Source organism: Pelobates fuscus, chromosome 3, assembly GCF_036172605.1.
Source record: "Pelobates fuscus isolate aPelFus1 chromosome 3, aPelFus1.pri, whole genome shotgun sequence".
Lineage (NCBI taxonomy): Eukaryota > Metazoa > Chordata > Amphibia > Anura > Pelobatidae > Pelobates > Pelobates fuscus.
The window spans coordinates 372,700,630-372,722,472 of NC_086319.1; the positions used below are offsets into that span (position 1 = coordinate 372,700,630).

The 21,843-nt window shown below is 39.4% G+C and overlaps 1 protein-coding gene across 3 annotated transcripts in view; it reads left to right on the plus strand.

Annotated features, from left to right (window-relative positions):
* SCAPER (S-phase cyclin A associated protein in the ER) overlaps positions 1–21,843 on the plus strand; it is a 292,144-nt gene that overhangs the window by 179,355 nt on the left and 90,946 nt on the right. For all 3 annotated transcript variants that reach the window (XM_063449439.1, XM_063449440.1, XM_063449441.1), the window contains exons 20-22: positions 5,100–5,236; positions 14,473–14,538; positions 15,437–15,563. In XM_063449439.1, the coding sequence (XP_063305509.1) occupies positions 5,100–5,236; positions 14,473–14,538; positions 15,437–15,563 (330 nt within the window). The remainder of the gene's footprint in view (positions 1–5,099; positions 5,237–14,472; positions 14,539–15,436; positions 15,564–21,843) is intronic.

Genomic DNA, 21,843 nt, shown 5'->3' on the forward strand with positions numbered 1-21,843 from the left:
GATCTCAGGGTGGCTGGCTTTCTCTAATTTAAAAGAAATGGCAAGTTACTCTTTTAATGGATGTAAGATTTCAAATAAAACGGATTCATGTCCGTTACTTCCAGAGTGGCGAGAGCAATACCATACGTATTGGCCCTGTGTTAGAGAAGGAAAAAAACATTGAACTTTTTTTTATGTGACTCAGGAAACATGTTCATGTACAGTCGCAATGCCTGTATACATGTTTTTCATGTAGCATGTTCTCTGAACCTTTTGATGTAGTAAGCCACAAAATAAAAGGTGGATTCTTTATGACACTCATGCTAAAATTCAGCAGTGGAGCAAAACATGTTTGATTTTTTTTGTTTTGTATTTTACTAAACACGAAATTGCTTAAGCCAACAACTAAGGGCGAGGGAACTTATGGATGCAATTCCACTAATCTCTACAGTGGGATTGAACCAAACAAATGAAGGAAATTTGTAAGAAATTTGGCTATTTCTAAAAAGTCGAATTAGAAAACTGTCTGGTGGCAGGCGAAGTACAATTCCGGCTGAAATACACAAACTTGCCTTTTGTGAATAGCAGAGCGGATTTTAAATGGCAAACTTTCTGTTGAAAATTCGGACAAACTAATGTCTTTCGGTACGAAGTGAATAAATGATGATTTTCTTAAATGATTCCAGCGATAAAACGGTTTCCCTGTATCTTTAAGTCTTGCAGAAAAAAATTATCTCACGGAGTACTGACATTAAAATGTTCCAATTTAAATCTGTTTATGCCTTTTTTTCCCCTTCAGTTACTGTAATAGCAGTAATGTAATTCTTATCCTCTGAGATGTACTGAACCTGCAAATAATAATCTTAAAAAAAAATACATACATATCTCCAGTGGTAAATGTGTATTTCACTTGCTTTTAAAGCTTTCTACAACCAAGTCTAGTTGTCTCCTCTTTCTGTGACCTGAGGCAATATGCACAGTCCGTGACCTGAGATGGGACAAGCCGTTTGCGAGTCTTACAGGACAGATTGTCAATCTGTATCCAGCCGGTTTTATGTGCTCAGCCGCAGACAATGAAATATCCAGTCCTGTGCAATATGTTTGCTTTCGATATGTTGTATAACAATCCTTCTCTTGTTGGCTGCACAGGTCATTCCTTGGTGAGATCTGGTGCAGCCTGCTCGACAGACTTTTAGGGGACATAAGGTCTCCTGACCTGCATGGCATCAGATTTCCCAATTTAGTCTGGCAGATGTTAATATCCTGCTTTAAATGGAAGCCTTTTGCACCACGGGTGAATGTGGTATCATGTATAAGAACACTGGAAACATGCAATTAGCACATCACACATCTTGCTGCACTCCCTACTTAATTTAGGATCAGTTACATTCAGAGTGTAACTTTTTAAATTGAACCACTTTGCAAGTGAGGCCTTAAATTATTATTACTTTATTTATATAGCGGCAGCAAGTTCCGTAGCGCTGTACAATGGGATGAAAAGTAGTCTGCCATTCTGTATATTCTACAGCATTCATATTATTGTATCACTGTGAATGCTATCATGCTGTAAATATGTGTATCATTTTATTATATGTTGTAGCAAACACTATTATGTCATGACCTTGTTTTAGTTATTTAATCATTATATTACTTGGAGACAATGAGAACGCTTTCTCAGGTGTAACATTTTGGGATCGGAGTTAACAAAGTTTGTATGATTATGCACCAACAACATCTGTTGTGCAAAAGTGTTTTGTGTATACGACTGTTTACGTTTTCATGTAAGGACAATGATTCTTAAAGGAAGGACGAATTGCAGAGCTTGGTAATATATTTCGGTGTGATTTGTGGTGGAAGTAGTCTGGGTAGCCAAGCTTGCCCTGCGAGTAATTTTGCCACACAGTCATCCGATTCCCCTAGGGGGTCGCATGTTAGGTGTGGGCTCGATCCGTTTTGAGGAGCAGCGAAGCGTTGGGAAGGCGGGCTGCACCTCCAGCCCTGGGGTTGTGGGAGAGCAGGTACTTTACTGCCACGAGTCTGGAATCATCTGTGGTCCAGGGTCTTCCCGTTAGGGATGTTGCGGTGGGCACTGCGTGTCAGTGTATATCGTTGAATGCGCCTGTTAGCCCGCCAGGAGTGTGGCTGGCACTTGCGGGTCGAAACCCGCTTTGCTCTCACCCCAGGTGGGCAGAGTGTTAGAGTAGCTTGGGACAAGTTTGCACCCTTGAGAATTTTCCCAGGCTTCCTTCCTTGTGTTGCTGTCTTGTAGGTGGTATTTGTGTAGCCTTTGCTTGCCTTGCTTGGTCCAACAGCTTAGCCCAGATTCTGTTAAAGATATCTTCTAGAGTGTCCATTACTTTAATTCCGGGCCTGCTGTGTCAGGCTGTATCAGTTTCAGGCCGCGTGTAAGTAAGCCTGGTAGGTCCGCCATCTTGCGCAACGTTTTGCCGCGGTTCCCAGGCACTCAAAGCTTCGGGTACATGCAGGATTTCCCAGCTTGCAGAGTTCTGTTTATCAAGGTTGCCAGCACTTCAGCCTGAGCATACACCGGGTAAGTCGTTCATGCAGCGGGAGTTAATGCGAGACACCTCTTGCCCGCTCGCTGGTCAGGCTCCACCCTCCGTTTTTTTATTTTTTATGTAGAGCATGATCTTTGGCAATGGGCAGAGTGTGTTCCATTCTGTTACTATATTGTTTTGGTCTCTGGAACTCTGCTCACTCTGTTGTACTAACACAGGGTTTTATAACATGTTCTTTTAATGTCTCACTTAGTGCCATCTAGAGTATTCTCTCATTATTATTTTTTTTTTAAATCTTTTACAGATTATACCTTTCAGCACATAAAAACAATCCAGACTCAAAAATGGCAGTCAAGCTTACTGTGCATGAAGCACGGTGAGATAGATAATGGTGAGGCACATTGAGATAGATATTTCTTTAGAGACCGTGATCGGTGTAGATCCACATCTGACTCCACCTTTAAAGGGGCGCTCTAAGTAGGTAACAGCTACAGTTATGATGCTCTAAGTCTGTGTATTGTTTTTGAGCAGTTTCACTGAAGCCATTGCTCTTCTCAGCAATGACAGCCATCCCCATTGCTGCCACACAGATAATGTGAAAATAGGCTTTGGAATGTGGATCGCTTCCACATTATTTATCCACTGTTGGATAGCAGTGATAAAATGTGCAGGTTCTGAAGGAGGCTAAACCCATCAACTGCAGCCTACCACTGCTTTCCAAATTTGGATAGATATTTTGAAAGTGAAACTATAACATGTTCACATGGGAAGGAGCTTTGGGTTCTGGTAGAACTCAGATTTTTGTCAAACTGAACAGTTTGACAAATACCAAAAGGTTTGCAACCTGACAATCCTTGCTCCGTGACCACTACCACAAGCTTGTAATACTTATAGCTAAGGGCATCCCTTTAAAGGGACACTCCAGACACCTAAACAACTTTAGCTGAAAAGCTTTATGTGTTAAGAGTGTGTACCCTTTTTTCCATTTGGCAAAAAGTGCAGTTTTCAATAGAAATTGACACTTTAATAAATGAATCTGGTTACACCCCCTTGGCTTTCAATGCAGCTGACCTCAAAAGGCAGCCATTGCCCAGAGCACCTGACTTACAAAGACTTCTCATTGAGCTGTATTGGGAAGTCTGTGATTGGACAGCCACAGAAAGTCTGGGCGGGGTTAGACAGGGAGGGCTTGCAAACGCAGCAGACCAGAGAACTGCCGTTTTTGCAAGCTGTTTTTAGATATATCCCCAATAAAAAATACATAATTAAATGCAAGCAAGTTTTCTTTTAGGGTATATCAACTAAACAGTTATTGTTATTTATTTTGTATTTGGGCAGTGGAGTGTCCCTTTAAGGGGAACATTTTAATAATCACAGTTTGCAATATATGGTTCATGTGGGATTAAAACAACTTTTCACTGTGTACCGTTGTTCAGACTTCCAAAGTTGCTCGACCAACTTCTAAGCAGAGTAGACATGCAAGGGCAGAAGAGGACACACCTATTTCCAGCTTTGGCTGGCTCAGCTTTCCATCCTTCCTGTCTTTGTAAGGAGTACTCGTTTTTATCTAGAATTCCTCCTTATATTCTCTATTAATAATGGGAATATTTTATGTAGTTTAATTTCTCGTGCCTTCTCAACAATTAAACAGCGATATTAACACAAGGGCTATGTCACATAATATGGTGCTCTCACTTCACACTGATTTCGGACACAGAGCTAATCCTATGCTTTGATCTCCACCTTTTATAAATGGCACATCAATTCCTGATATTTCCTTTGTCAACTTTTAACGAGTTTTAGTCTGAATTTTGAGATGAATCCAACCCCTACCTACTGTGAAAGTTGAGAAGTCTGAGAAAGGGAGGAGAGACGCCCACAGCCGGGTTCAGTGAGGGATATCCTGATAGAGCAGCCACCTAAATATTGGATCGATTGCTCCGCAAAGATCCTGTGATAGTAGCAGATTGATGTCCAACACATTAAGCAGAGATAATTATATGCTCAAATTAAAGCCTAATGTACATCTGGTTTGTTTTTCGGTTTAATCACATAGAATTGACTAAGTATACCAAATGATCTATGAATTTATATATTCTCTCTGCTACCTCTCTTTAATGTCGCCATAGAGTCCTACTTGAGATTCCAATTCCCACCATAACTCCGTACTAGCAAAATCACAATAAATGATATCTCCTTTGTCTCTGATCACTCCGTTACTCAAACTGCATAACAATTATGTACACGTTCACGTTGAAATGCTTATGTAAAATCTTCATACACCCTCCTATAGCTCTCACCCATAAAGTTACATTACCATTCGTTATCCACTGTCCCACCCATAGGCCCTACAATTGCACCGATCTAATGGGACAGAAGTTCACCAAGGGCAATTCTGCAAATGTCTTTTCTGACATTGACAGACTTTAGCACAATCTCGTATGTAAACTGCATTTATAAACTATCTTGCAACTCCACTGTGGTTCTAGTTTAGTGTGTTATTTCAAAGCACTTGTAGAAAATATTTCATGACATTATTACTAATATTTGTGTTGCTGTAATTAAAATCCAATATTTAATCATACACTTTTTATTTTTCAGGAACATCTTTCATTAAAAAAATATATAGTGGATATACTGGTTGAAACAGTTGCCCCAGTGGAGCTTGTAATGGATGGTGAAGACAAGCAAAAGAATAAGAAAAAAGCTAAAAAGCTGAAGGCGCGATTAAATAGCAGGTATGTACCAAAACTGGCAGCCTCAGGGACAGGGAATTATCAGACAATTTTAATTCTCATTTGCCTATAATTACAATCTTTAAATGGATACCATAGTCACCAGAACATATTTAGCTTAATGAAGCAGTTGTTGTGTATAGATCATGTTGCTGCAGTCGCACAGCTCAATCCTCTGCCATATGGCAGCCCTAGCCACACCTCCCTGCATGTGACTTGCACAGCCTTCCTAAATACTTCCTTTATAGAAAAATCAATCTTTAAACTTCCTTTTTTCAACAGTGTGCTTAATTTTGAATTTCTTAATTCATGCTCTGTCAATAGCTTGCTTGAGTCTACAGGAGACTTATTGGTGTGATTAAAATTCAGTTTAACAGAGCGGTACATACATACACCTAAAGTATGTAAGTAAGAAACCATTCTTTTCAATGCATGTTGTTTCAGTCAGGAGAGGTGTGGCCAGGGGAGGTGTTTCTGCATAAACGGAAACAAACGTGATTTAACTCCTAAATGGCAGAGAATTGAGCAGTGAGACTCCAGGTGCATGCTCTATTCTATATACCTAAACTGCTTCATAAAGCTAAAGTTGTTTTCGTGCCTAATATATCTCTTATCCCTCACTGTCTTTCCCAGTTTGTTATTTTGCCTATAGTACTCTTGTCCTGCAAGATATCTTGGTTGGTGAATTTCTGCTTGCCAATATGCCCATGGAGATAAAGTATGTGATCAGTGATCCTGTGTAACTTATCTAAATTTGAACAAGTTTATTTTCAAATAACTGTATTGTTTAACAGATGCAAATGTTTACAATCTTGTGCCATTTTATTACCTATTAAATTGTTTATTACTTGGTGATGTTTTTGTAAATGATGCTCAAAATGTTGATTTAATAAGAAAGAACAAATATTCAAAACTTGCTCTATGAGATGCTACCCACTGAACCTATGAGAGGCTAGTTCCCTCTCGTGGTCATGCAATCTCAGATGTTCGTTCCAGCCTCCCCTAAAACAATGCTCATCTGATAAATATATAGTTATAATCAATATGTGGATTATCCATTGCTGTTACTTAACACGTAATGGTGCTTAAAAAACAACAACACAGTACATAGGAAATTTGTGAAGATTAAACAATAGTGAGTAGAAAAATAAAGAATATATTTATATGAGAACAAACATTTTCAAAGTGTAATTTTCTCAACCTCTCAGGACCATTTCTATATTCATAGTGCTTATCAAAAACTACTACAACAAGAGGACATAGTCTTAAATTAGAGGGGCAAAGGTTTTAAAATAATATCAGGAAGTATTACTTTACTGAGAGGGTAGTGGATGCATGGAATAGCCTTCCAGCTCAAGTGGTAGAGGTTAACACAGTAAAAGGAGTTTAAGCATGCGTGGGATAGACATAAGGCTATCCTAACTATAAGATAAGACCAGGGACTAATGAAAGTATTTAGAAAATTGGGCAGACTAGATGGGCCGAGTGGTTCTTATCTGACGTCACATTCTATGTTTATATAAGGTGTTAGGTGTGTAAAGTGGTTTCTTGTGCACGGAACAGATATTATGATGAGAAAGTTTGCCTTAACAATGGCTTTTATGCATATTATTTTGCAATATTAGCAAAATAGTGTGAAGCGGAACCGTGTTTCTCTCTGATTGTCTTCCATGTCATTGAGACAGAGTTGGAGGGCTTTATCTGGGGACATGTTTAGACTGGTATGTTTCAGAGGGCGTAGCCTGTAAAGGATAAAATAATGTAAAAATTATTTGCCTTTCGTTTAAATCCCAGTGATGAGCCTAATTTATGACCACTTTCTTTGATTGAGCAAAAAAACGTAGTATCGATTTTCAGGCTGAAGCGTTCACCTGTTAAGAGCTTTTCCATAATTGGAAGGCACTGCCGCGTAAATCCGTGGCTTGTGTCCAGTTCACAATAGCCTGCTTCAGACTGGGTAAACCAGGCCGATTCTTCTTCGCAGCTATTGATTTTTAAATTAAGTATCAAAGAAAATCAATAGTAATCAACAAATAGAAGGCGTCCGCCGCTGGTGTCAGATCTCTGGGCCTAGTTTAATCAATTTAGTGTCCTGTCACAACAAAGCACAAACTAGAAATATCTTGGAGTGGAATGAGTGTGGTCAGGGCTGCAGTTTGTCACTGCCGCGGACCGACACCGGTTCGCAAGTAACACACATGGCATCATTCTGTCAGGGACACTGATGTTGCCAGGTTCAGCTTATTTTTTAACCTTTGTCAGCTCCTGCAGTGATTGAAGAGGTGTGAATAGTGGTAGTAATGTATTTAATTAAAATAAATTGTGGTGGCTATGAGTTTCACAGGGATTTTTGTTGATGCAATTTGTTTAAAGTAACAGTCAGAAAATAAAGCAAAAACTGCATCTGTTTCGTATGTAATTTATTATTTTGTGGTGTGTACGTTTGTACGTGTGTGTGTGTGTGTGTGTGTGTGTATATGTATGTATACACACATACATAGTTATATTAAAAATGTAGTTTTTTATGCCATCCTAATTATGGAAATGTGTTCCTTCTACAAATCATCTTTAGGCGAATGTAATGAAAGTAAATTGAAAATGTTAAAATATATTAAACCACCAAAAATGCAGTATAGAATAAATACAAAAGGGGGGTTTTGCCCTTTCACGTTAAGGTATAGCAAGGGGTTCCTCTTGTCCTCAAACAGTATAAGCAAAAAGCATGATATACCTTGTAACGGATCCCTTATACTCCAACTGAGTATATCCTTTGTAATTCTCCCAACTCCTAAGTGAATGAGTCATTAGAGCTCTTGGTTACTCAAACATCAGCCAAGACTTGATGAAGGGTTCAACAGGAAAATATTTGTTGTATTTATGCACAGACCCCCACAGGGGGTCTTCATCCAAAGCAACACAAAACATAAGCCTGCCCAGTCTTTGCTGTGGATAATGGTATTTCCCAGACACAGGGAGCCGAATACACAAAAAAACACAAAATACAATAATGTCGTACATTCCCCACATGTCGTACATTAATGAACAGCTCCTGGACCCAGCTATGGCCTCTGCAAATAGTGGAGCGATCAGATGTACAGACCCCGAGCAATCGTTGTGTAAAGTCTGGTTTGGAGGCTCTATACATCCCCGAAAATAGTTCCACAGCATCACTTGGTTTAGACTGGTGGATTTAACTTTCGTGCCTGAACCAAGCTGGGTCCAGTCAGGAGAAAGGGCGCTCGGGGAGGGGTTATCGGGTAAGCCCTTTAACTCTGCCGGCCAATCGGGAGAAATGGCGCGAACACACAGCAACCAATCAGCGCTCAGAGAGGGAAAGAGGTACATGGTAAGCCCTCTAACTCGCGCCGGCCAATCGGGAGAAAGGGCACAAAACAGTTTGAACGGTAGCTCCCTTTCCCATTGGTCGGCACAGACTTCCAGGCTGTGAGGCCGACCCATAGCTCCAGAGGGTGGGGCAGAGCTCACATCTCTCTCCAGTGGATATCTCGGCTTAGGTAGCACCGGAGAGAGCGCTCTTCGGGCAGTTACTAGCCTGGACACGTAGCTCCCGGGTGATTAAGCAAGGGGAGCAACAAAGGGTTACACAGAAGAACTTGCGTGTATTGCTGTTTATGCAGATTCCTCTCCTTATATTTGAGTGGGTTAATATTCTCACTATTTTGGGGGGGTTTAGGAATCCAGAAAAGTGCCCTTACTGTAGCATTATCCAAGGCCTCTTGGACCTGTGGATTGTGTATCAACTTCTTATTAAGTAACTGGTCAGGTCCACAGAACATTCATACATTGTTTTGGTGTTTGTCTCTGCTAATTTCCTGGACATTCTCAGGTGTATATAAGGGTTTTTGGTTGTTCTTGGTTACTTTTTCAAGGGTCAAGAGGACTTATTGTGACTGCTTCGACTGTTGTGTAAGATATTCTAAATGTAAATCTTTATAAAATATTCCCACTATATTTTGCCATCTTTAATTGGAAGCTTGTTTTTTGATTTGGAAGTAAATCTCTTGCAGAGACTCCAAATAGAGTTATTCTCGATAGATTCTGAATTTAAAAAAAGCTTTGTGGTAAATGCTTTTTTTTGTGTGTGTCTGATTTTGTCTTTGTATTTACACAATGTGTTCTGGTATGCCCATTGGGGATGATGCCAACAGCGTTACTGAACTACCGATCAAACCCCACTCACACTCAGCCAGGCACATACAGACTTCAAAGGCTGCAATGGGAGCAAACAGCACTGTGCACAATGCCGTCAGCCTGCTGGTGAGGTTATAGGAAGGGGCTGCAAGTATGCAAGTATTTTGCTCTATCACCCCCCTACAGCAGGAATCTATAGAGCTTATTCTGTGAAGTTAGAGGACAAAATAAATGTATTGCTGCTCTAACTCTCGCTGATTAACATGTTAATTATGAACTCGAACTTCCAACTTTTATTTCAACCCTACTGTTCACCTTTCAATATAACATTTGGTCTGAATACTAAATTCTGACCCTTCTTTAAGGATAAATTATATTCTTTGCTGGTTTTGCAGTGTGATTACATCTCATGCTAAAATAAATTGTCCTTTTTATTAGAGAGGAACTTTCACTTTCAAAGTAGTAACTGCTCCTTTTTCATTTACCCCAGTAATTGATATTGAAGCATTTTACCAGGGTGAATAAGGCAGAGGAGAATCCTTACCTCCACTGCACGTAAGCATTGTACAGACTTCGCCATCCCATGATGCCTTAGACACTTATGTCCACACATATGTCTACTGCTTTTCTAACACAAGAATGCTGCATATGCACACTTGACATTTACTACAGCAGTATACATGCTGCACATGTGCCGTGTATACAGCACTGCAGGAGTTTATATATCTTGCTAGCATTTGCTGCTCAACGAAAAAGAAAGAAAATAAATTGTAACACATCCACTAGTTCATTTTCAGTTTGCTATTAGGCTGTCCTTTAACCCCTTAAGGACACATGACGTGTGTGACACGTCATGATTCCCTTTTATTCCAGAAGTTTGGTCCTTAAGGGGTTAAATTGAGTAAGTGACCGTTCCTCTGAAAGCGACATACTTACAATACAGATATATAATAAAGACATTTCACAATTCTTTATCATATCGCCCCTGCAAACTATATTCTAGTTTTTTAAAGAATTTTCAAAAACTGTTTATAATAAACATTAATAGGACAAAATAACAAAAAAGATATACAAAGGGAGAATTATCCATCACTAAATACATTTTCAAACAGCATAGTAACTATATTCTTATCGTGACCTAGTCATATTGCACCGTCTGCAACCCTACATGAACCAGCCCTATTTTCACTTGCTATATTTCTAGCCTTTTTTTTTTTTTTTTTATTAAAGCCTTTCTCTTCTATTATTTAATCCACCCTCTTTTTGTTCCAGGCCCCCTCCATTTGTCTCTGTTATTACGCAATCTTCCAAATTCTCTTCAACAAGTCCAAGTACTTATGACATTATTCTTTATCCCTGGTAGTTCATTGCAGTGAATTTGCATTAATCACACGTTCCAACACAGAATAGGTCATATTCTAGCAGCCCTCCGCCCCCCCAGACCTCTTCTCGCCACAGCCATATTTTGCAACACACAACTTTACATCTTCCAAATCCATAGTCCTGCAAGTGTCCCCTGTTGAGGTCGGTGATACATGGCAGAGGCCTCTCAAGCTCATCACTGTTACTTAACTGACCGTGAAAGGATCCTGCACTGTAAAACACATTGCGTGTGTGTATCCCTGCTTATTCGACTAAATTAAGCGCCTGTAGAAATAAAATAGTTATAGGGGGGAAAAAACTGTTTTATTATTATGCATCCAAACACTAAATAAAAATAACTTGTATGCGACTTTGAGTTTTACCCAAGATAGAGCCATTCATAGCCTTCTCTTTCTTTTCAGTGAGCGTTTTGAGCATATCCCATAATCTTCTACAAAGCTGTTAGTACCAACCAAGTGTCTATTGTCAGCTCGCTGATAGTTCCATGCTTGCTTTTCTAAATGGAGCGATAGCAGCTCTGAATCCTGTGCAGGAAGCGGTAAAGGAGTCTTTTAAAAGAGGTGGTAAATCTAGGTGCACATACAAGTTCTTGCTTGGACCAGCAGGTGTAAGCATTATTTTCCTCATGTGTAGTTGAACTAATAGCTGTAGCATGTTTTATTTAATTTTTTTGCTTGCAGTTATTAGACATGTGTGCTTGAAATAAATTTGTTTGTTAAATACTTTATTGCAATTTCCATCTGCCTGTTGAGGTTTTTGTAAAATGTGCATCCAGATTAATAAAATGATAAACAATTAATATGCACTACACTAATATATGTCACCAAGAAAACATCAGCACTCCTGGGTAACTAATGATAACAGTAATCGGATGATGTCCATCTCTTTGATACTTCCTGTCATTAAAGGGGCACTGTGGGCACAAACCTAACTTATTCTCATTTGGCCTTATAGATATGCTATATTTTTTGTCATTGCTCAATTGTATTTAGTTTTGATCAAAACAAGTTGACTGTGTTCTGTATGTACTGAGTCACATAGAGCTATGTGAGCTGAGCTGCAGGCTGTAGGAAGAGGGCAGCCAGAGAGACACTTGACGCTTTGCTTCACTTTTATGTCTGGTTGTAAGTCTGTCTTTGTTTCCAATTTTGTGATACTATGTTTTACACTTCCTGCGAGTCACCAATAGGGATCACAGAAACAATTAGCTATCATATAACACCTAAGCAAATCGCGCTGGAAGGACTCACTTGTTAATGCCTGCCAGTCGCTGCATTTAGTATTCACTGACTGGTGCATTTCACTCCAGAGCTTTGTGTCCCTAGTAACTGGTTTACTTTAACACGTTAACCTGCTCTCTGGATTACACAATAGTTTACACACTCTTGTCTAGTTTACGGCTCACTAGAGGAGTGCAGTGATTGAAATATGATTCTGATGTAGTTATTTCCCCCCCATCAGAAATGCATGTTGTTAGAAGTTAAACTTTATACAGTTAAACTTTGGCAGTGGTGATATATGCTGCAGCTTTATTATGACAATCAATGGCGACACCTCTGGCATTGGAAGGAAATGTGGTGTGTTGTTTGACACTGATGTAAATGTTGCTGTTATGAAGGGACAGAATGTGGCCATTGATCTCTGGCCAGGATTCAGTTTGCAGACACTGTTTGTGTACAGGACTATGTGTCTTTCATTGTGCCAGATATGCAATATACTGACTCTGATAGTATCTTACAGAATCATTGCTTCACTCAGATTAACTCCAAAACTGGAACTGCAGACTAGAAGTGACAGCCTAGTCACTAGTCTACAGGAAGGTATTTGTGTTTAATAATTTGCTCAATCATCTATGCAGCTGCAAAGTGTGATAAAATAACACATGCACACAAAATGTAAGGTGATCATTTTTACCACATTGAGTCACCTTAACCTGTTGTTGTAATTGTTATTTCTCTTAGTGTTAAAAACCATTTTTCAAAAAAAATTCTATTGAGCGTCTCTTCAGGCTGCACTGACTGCGTACTGTCAGTTTCCCAAAGAAATAAAAGGACGCAGTGTCTGTAAACGCCAATGCAATGAGTATATCTGACTTGTTCCTTTCACAGGAAATGTTTTTGTGCCCTAGGGAATTATCCACTAATGTACTGTATGATCAAAATACATTGCATCAGTGAAAGATAATGAAATCGTAAGCATGAGTTCCATCTGATAGTTGGACACCGGGTACATTTGCATAGAAATGTTTTATAGTAACTTTCTTTTTCTGAGGAATGAACATTGTATGCAAATAAAAAGGCAAATCTCAATGAGACGTCTGGCAGCCTTCCAACTCTCAGATCAGTTTATATATCTAGTTCCCAGGTTCATGGTAAGAGCAGCCAATCGCATTGCAACAGTTAAATATAATGGTGATTGGGGATCAGGTTAGTTGGCACCTACTCATTGCTGGAAGTATGGGCCAACAACACGGCGTTAAGAAACAAAATAATAGTACTTTCTAATGTTATATGTTTGCAGACAGGTGATAATGGAAATGGTTGATATTTTTCAGCAAAATTAACATTGTTTTTAATCACTTAATCAATACTGCAGATAAGCCCATTCTGTCTGCCATAGCAGTGCCGATATTGATTTTTTTAGAGCCGATACCGATAATCTGTGAATGTTCAGGCAGATAGCCGTTAGTTTACCGATAATCTGTACATTTACCGTTTTGAGAAATAAAATTTTTTGTTGCTAATCTTTTTTTTTTTATTAAGTGGTAAATGCACAAAATGCCAGTCAGATTTATTTTATGTTTTCAAGAATAATTATACATGTGTGTAGTGGATGTGCAAATATGTGCAGTAGAACCCCTCCCCCCATTCCCCTCAATGTTCCTCTTCCTTATCTTTTAGTGCCCCCCCCCCCCCCCCCTACCCCAGTGTTCCTTTTCCCTTCCCTGTACCTTAGTGCCCTCCCTTAATGTTCCTCTCTCTCCACCCCTAGTGTTCTTTCCGCCCCTGTCCCATAGTGTTCTCCCTCCTCCCCCGTAGTGTTCACCCTGTCCCATAGGGTGCTTTCCTCCCAAACCCTCCCCTGTCCCATGGTGTTCTTTCCTCTCTTCACCCCCTCTCTGCCCCCCCCACAGAGTGCCTGGCAGGAGGGAGCGCTGTACGCCCAATCCAGGGTAAGTAGCCAAACTGTTTGTAAACTGGGAGCTATAAGCTCTCTGTGCTGAGCTAGCCTGGTGGACGACTCTCTCAGCCAATCAGCTAGCTCTGCAAGTCTTCGCTCAGGAGAACTAATGTAAGCTCATTGCAGGAGCTACTAGAGCACCAGAGAAAGAAAGGTATTGCATTCATTGCAAAAAAAAAAATCTGAATGAAAATGAAATTCTTTTTAAAGTGAATGAAAGGCACTGTCTTATCACTTTTTGCACAGGGGCGTCGCATTTATTTTCATGTCAAAATGATGGAATTCACTCCTAATTTTGCAAACGTGCAAGTGATGTTACATTGATTAATATCAGAAACATGGGAGCAGGGGATTCTGGTAATCTTTTAACCTTGGATTATATATTCTTGGAAAATGTATATTCTACCAGTCTGTAAAGGTGCCTGAAATTTCCATAGCCAAATGCAGTGTGCTCCCACCTTTTCCACTAGTCCACAAAGAATCTTAAATATTACAGGCATCTGATTGTTGTAATTCTCTTACAGAGCCAAGGAGTATGAGAACACATTGGAAGCCAAAACCCCTGTGTCTGATTCTTCATACAAAGCAAAGTAAGTACATTCTACCTTTCATGTGTTTAGAGGAACCTAAAATTACTTTAAATGTAACTTGTAGCAAGGCATCCAACATTGTTTGGATGACAAAATACCCTAAATAGTATGTGTTACACTGTCTCTAATATGTACCAGATAGCTAGTAAACATCATCAGTCTTTTTAACACACTTATTCCTTAATTCTCAAGTAATTGTTCATAGCTTCCCATCTAACTAAACATGCAGCAAGTTCTTTTTGGGTTTGTTAAATGTATGAAAGTTAATGGTTGCACAGCAGAAGGCAGATCCTACAGCAGTACCCACTGATTTTATTTTGTCCCTACTGTTTTTCTCTTGTTAGACAAAATACTCTCTTTTGGATTTATTATCAAATTCCTATTCTATTTGTGGCAGAAAAGATGGTAACTATATATGCTGCCTGTAGAGATTAAGCAGTATTAAAACATCCACAATTCCTCAATATAACATTTCAAAGCATATACAGTATTTATTTTTGTATTATATTCACGTTTAATGTGCTTGAATGTCTGATAGTGATTACTGCATAAATAAGCCTTATATTTTAGATGAGACCAGCAGGGAGAAATGGGAGGAAAAAAAAGCCTAACTGAGGTTCACGGACTTATTACTTGCTACTAATATCATTGGAAAAAGAATCATCTCTACTTATGTAGCAAAGATTGTTGACATAGCAAATTCTTACTATCTAATGAAACAGACCTCTCATGATAAACTGCTCAGCCCTATGAAAACTCATCTTTTTCCTTTAAGGAATGAGCAACTAAACATGACAGTAACTCACTACACATGCTCTGCATGAATTCTTCCCCTAAGCAGCTCTTACAAACCGTGAGGTTATTGCAACATTCTGAATATTATTCTCCTTGATTCTAGATTGCAAAGACTTACTAAGGATCTGCAAAAGCAGCTTCAAGCACAGGACAGTGGAGCCTGGGCCACCAATAAGATCTCCGCACTGGACCGAGCACTGGGAGAGGTGTCACGGATCCTTGAGAAGCAGGTTAGATTGATGATTGACTCATCTTAGAACTATTGGTTTAAAGGTGTGGTTTATGCTTAATATTGATACTGAGTAAGAAAATGTATGTCTCCCTCTATGTATTGGTTATTATAATTACATACTGCCGTGACTGTTTTAATTTCCCATTTAAGGTACACAAAACACCATAATCACTACATGTATTGTATTATTTTCATCTAAATCTGCTGCATCCTGACTCGACTCCTTAGCTCAAAGGACGTATGCCGACATAATACAGACTGCTTTCAGCAATCCAAGTTTTTGCATGATCCTGCTCATACTGTTCAAGTTAGCCTCCTTACGTTGCATAAACTTTGAGTGGGCAAATACACTCCGCTATTCCGTACAGTTCAAAGATAATACAATATAATATTATACTCTGTATCAGGTGGATATGATTACAAACCATTAGTTAAAAGACTTCTTTTATGTCGGATTGATACAGCAGAAATGGAGGAGTCTGCTTGTTTGAAACGATGAAACTGCACCAGTGTAAAAGTGAACATTCTAACTGAGATTTGCCAATCATTCTGACTGTTTTGATTACGTTAAAATGTTAGCCAGAAATAAAACATTTCTTTCAATAATAATGTATTAAGCATTTACATGCTTTCTCTAATGTACGGTAATCCTTGATGACGAATAAAGCAATACAAAGAAGTTTGAAAGATACATTTATGACTGGCACATGACACGATCAGAAAAGCTGCAGAAGAAGTTATAGAAGTAGAGTAATCACCAGTGGAATGTACGTGCTGATTTCATTGGTTTCCATGGTAACTGCATCACATAGAAACCTTTTTCAAAATCTCATCCAAAATGCGAAATCTGAAAGTATTCTTATCTGTGAGCGGTGTTTGGGATGGCAAACTATTATGTTTATCATTCACCCGTTCTCCACCAATGCATGATATTCACATTGCCTACTTTAATTCCCATTTATTTTACATTGGACGGCTGCACTGCTGCTCCTGATTTCCCAGTCTGTGTGTAACCTTTCCAGCTGTTTGTCATTACACCAGGAAACACTTTTTCCAGCCACGTGGCTCAGACAAATAATCCTTCCAATTTCATCTAGCTAATGCCATTTACGATAGAGATTAAACTATATGGTGTGTCAGCCGGAAACTCAGGGCTAATATTTGCTACATACTGTAATTTAATTGGAGTGCATTTGACCTATGCCATAATTCGTTAGCTGGAGAAAAAAAAAATCAGCATCCAGAATAGTTTAATGAGACACAGACCATAGTGGACTAAAGACAAACATAGGTACCTGGCATGTAAATGCTTCACCTTCTTTTGGAGAAGGAACGTGCGGTTTTACTTTAATTTGTTCTTTGGGATAAGCAGCCTTGTCATTTGCTTGTGTTGGCAACAAAGAAGTTGCTCGGCATCCAGACAGCTATTACACTATGAAAGTCATGCCTCACAACCTCACCACACAGAACAAGCCCTGCTATGCACTCATGGAATGATGTGCTTCCAACCTACTCTTCCGCACCCGACTCTGGAGCACCAGAACCTTTCCCTGTGATTCACATGGACATAAAAAGATATTAAAATGGTTTTGCAGTAATATGCAGTTTATTGTGTATGAGCATGTTGTGCGTCTTTGTGTCATCATGTCTTCTATGAGCTCCATTTTAAAATCAAGTTTGTCTGAGTGTATTAGAAAGTTCCACACTAACACCGGAAATACAGCTTAATGTAACCAACTTGACTGCTTGCAATTACATGTTTGTTAGTCCGCCCATTGTACAGCGCTGCAGAATTTGTTGGCGCTATATCAATAATTATAATGTTATACTGGTGAGTTTAATCAGTCCTTGCAGCCTTTTTGCTGTAAGCACTGTCTTTTCTGACACTGCCACTAGAGGTGCTTCCAGGGGCTGTGCTGTCAGTGTGCAGCACTGGCGTTCAGCGTCTCCACACTCTGCATGGAGTACTCTGCATGACCGTAGAGACACATTGATTCAGTGGGGAGGAGAAGCACCAAACTGACTGAAATATGGAAAATGCTAGGCTACATCAATGGCTTCAATGAGGCATAGATGGTAATTGTTGAGTTTATGAATTATCTTAGTGGTTGGTATGCTCTGATATGTATATTATTCCAATGCATTATTCTTCACAAAAGAGACATAAAGACGAATTACATTGTTCACTGGCCATCTTACTAAGCGCTCTGTATAAGTGCCACACATGATAGACTTTAGGCTCACAAGCAAAGCGACTCTTTCTATCTATTTATCTACACTTCTGTATAGACACTGTGAATCTTGTGGTCCATCCATTTCCATTCTGCACCAGGACATAAATATCCTGAGAGTTTGATAGGAGTCCCTCCTGGGCAGAGCCTGTGATTCGCAGCTACACCCTATCTTATCAGTGAGGGAGGAGGGGGCGGAATTAATGGAAGCAGCTACAAATCATGCTGATGCCTTGGAATATGACTCCTATCAGCCTCTAACAGCCTTGTGAAGGGGAACAGCTGTGTGTATGTGTATTGCATTTCACAGCGGATGGAGTGGCAGGAGACGGCATTCCTGCTGCTATAAAATAAAATGAAATGTAATTATAAAAAAAACATTTTAAAAAGCGTCTTAAGCATTTTTTTAAACATGTCTTAAGCTCGTTCCTTGTCGGAGTTCCAATTGCATTCATAAACCATTTGACTTTTGACAAGCAGGTAAATAATGACTATATTAAAGAGCTGTTGCTTTCTATGGAAATTGAAGTGAGCCCTCTGAATGGATTGGGAAATTAAATTATCAGGTATTATTCTTGTTACGAGGAGAGGTTTCACTTCAAGGCCTGGAAAAGCTTTGCGAATGCTCCACAGTTGAGCGATAACATTCCAGAGAGGACTGTATTCAGTCGCATTGTGCCTGGAATTGCTTGTTATCAGATATTGGATACACCAGCACTGCCACAGAGAGTTATTCCTATTAAAAGCCACAATTGCCGGATTACTTAGACAGGAGTCCTTGCCATTCTGCGCATACATTCATTGCCAATCAGATAGCAAAATAGGCTTCAATCCTACAGAGTTCCCATTAAGTTTAAATCATGTTTGCAAAATTGAGGCCATTAGAGGGGCCCTGGTGGGGTAATATCACTTCCTGCATTAATATCTTATCAGTTTTACTTATTCCACATTGTGGTTTCAAGATTACAGGAGAACAGGGCTGCCCCTTTCACATGTCACTGGAAAACTCATGCAGTTTTCTGACTCTATTATTTTTTTAAATGTCTAATACCACTTCCAGATTCATTCATAATGTTATGTGAAAATATCATTGGTCTCTAAAAAAACAAAACACATGCAAAACATTTACTTGGACCCAGCTTTTGGTGGATAGTCTGGTAGGATTATAAAAGCGTATCCCCCTTTCTGGGAACTCTGACGGAAGGATAATCTGTGTTATCAGAGAAAATTTTGAGATTCAACAGGGTTTTGATTTGAATTTAATGATATCAGAATATTTTGCAGGCAAAATAGCTAAAGGAAAAGGTGTGTTGATGTGTATGTTCAGTCTAAGCCTTAGTTGTAGTTCTACTCTTTGGACTACTAATTGTAGCTATCACAAATAATTCAGCCCTGAAAAATTGTAAGAGTGCTATTTAAAACTGCCATCAATTGACTATGGTGAGCAGAAAATATCCTGTCTTCTATACATTGTTTAAAAATAAAACCCAGGAACAAGCTTACATAATTATTCTTTATTTGGAAAAATGGAGGCAAATTGATTATAGATTGGGGAAGATTAACATATTTAGACATGTTTATTTGTAAATTGGGGCAGGCGGGTAACCAGAGAGAGAGAGAGTGAGTGTGTGTGTGTTCTAGTGTCTGAATGCTGTATTTGTAATGTAACTTAGGTTGAGTACTTCTTGGGCAGGCATTGTGTGAGTGTCATTACTGGAGCATGGCCATTGGTGGACAGTCTGGCTAAAATACAGGAAGCAGGGATAAAGCATAGGGGGAAATAACATGCAATTAGGAGGAGGAACAACATATCTAATCAAAGTAAAAGCAGGTACTTCTAAAGCTCAGTTTGACATTGTTTAGTGGGGAAAAACATTTAGTGACAGTAGGTTCACTGTTGGGGGGGGGGGGGGGACAAGGATATACATTTATATACCTTTACAGTTCCTTTAAATTCTAGGCCTGCCAAAGCACCAATATAAAAGAGGTTACTTACCTCTAGACCAGTTGTTGAGAGGGATTGTTCACTGCTAGTCCACTCCATCCCCCGCAGATCATCTCTTGGAGGATCCCAATGCTTCTCGTGGAGAAACAATAGAGTCCTACAACACATGCACAGCAGTCATCACTACAGTGCATTAGGGGTTTTAAAAGGACCTTAAGTCAGTATAACGTATGTCTGCAAGCGTTAAACCACTTGAGTCGATGCTAGTCATTGAACATCTTATTGAGACTTGAGAATGGCTACTTTACAGTGGATACCTATTTTATAGAGTGTAGTAAAGTTTTCTTGTACTAATGTTTCTTCAAGAAGCAGTATGAACTTCAGTGACTAACTTTGTTGTAAAGGTGGACCCTATAATGGTAACTGAAAGTAAATCAACTCTGCAGTATGGACCTCTCGGTGCCAGTTTTTCTGTAGATTGTTTTTGCTTGTTTCTTTTACAATTCCCAGATTTTACAACCATTCAGGTCCAAATAAATAAAAAAAAAAAAATTGACATCACTTTGTTCAATCCAGATTAAAGTGTGCCTGGGAAGGGTTGGTTCCCAGGATTTCTAGTCTTGTTTACTTTTTACTTCTATTTAACAAAAAGGTGTGAAACATAAAATTAAATGTAAAAACATCCACTCCTTCTTTGCTTCCAAATCCTGTAACTTTCACCTTGAACATTCGCTCTTTTCTAAATCAAGACATAACTAAGGCACTTGTTTATGCACCCGTCATTTCCTGACTTGACTACTGCAACTCACTACTCATCAGCCTTCCAATTGGCCCTCTTCAGTCTGTAATGAATGCTGCCACCAGGCTCATTTCCCTGAGTGACCACTACTCCCACACCTCACCTTTTGCCAATCTTTACATTAAACCCTTCAGAATCGAATTCAAACTGCTAACACACACCTACAAAGCACTCACTACATTTCCTTTATACGCAACAAATATACCCCTTTTAGTTCCCTTCGCTCTGTAATTTACCTTCTTCTGAAATCTGCTTGTTCCCAAATTGCCAACTCTCATCTGCAAGATTTTCTAAGGGCTGCCCCGTTACTTTGGAATTTGCTACCCCAGGCCATCAATCTCCCCTAGCCTCCAATCCCTTATGTCACTGATAACACACCTCTATAGGAAAGCATACCATCTTCCTGGGGGTCATTTCTCTCATTTCACTGCCCTCATCAGTTCCCTCGCCTTCATAGCCCAGCGCCCTCTCTCTCCTGCCGCTGTTCAGTTCTCCCACACAGCACTTTACCAGCTTATTTCGACACAGGCATCTTATCCATCAATCCCTCCTCCCTTCTAACATGCTGTTATTTCTTTTGTGTGTCTTTATTGTAAACGTGTTTGAGCAGGGCCTTCTTCACCTCTTGTCTGTTATATCCCTTATGTAAATTACTGGTTGTCAAATATAATAGTAAAGCGGTGCAGAATTTGTTGGCACTATTTAAATGACAGTATTAATATTTAATGTATTATCACTCCTACTATAAAACCACAAACACAAATATAATTTAGGAGAATAATTTAAACTAACGCTCAGCTCAGTCCAAGCATGCACTAATAGAATAAATAGGCTACTAGGATTTAAATGACATATTTCAGAGTTGTTGAACAATGTTTCAATCCAAGAACAAGATTCAGAATGTGGTTTGTTAGCAGGGCTCAAGTCTGTTATCTTACAACAGGTGAAGTCCAAAATATCTGAGCAGACCACTTAACAAATGCGGTGTGTTTTATACCGAAAACAAGTAACTGGAGGCCTGGAGATTAATCTTAAAGAAACAGCAACTGCATGGAGGGTTTAGGGGTCAACATTGTCAGATTACTGTGAGCATGGTTTCAGAACCAGGTCATCAGTCCGTTGGTATTGTCAGTTTAAGTTGAGCGGAGTAAGGCTTTCAGGATATAACAAGCAGGATACAAACCGTGAGACCTTCAGGATACAGTTAACAATTTTGCGAACAGGTTATGTCACAGGACCCGGAGCTGTGGCTGCAAAGGAACAAGTGTTCACACGTGCTACAGGCATGAGTGAGACTAATCAG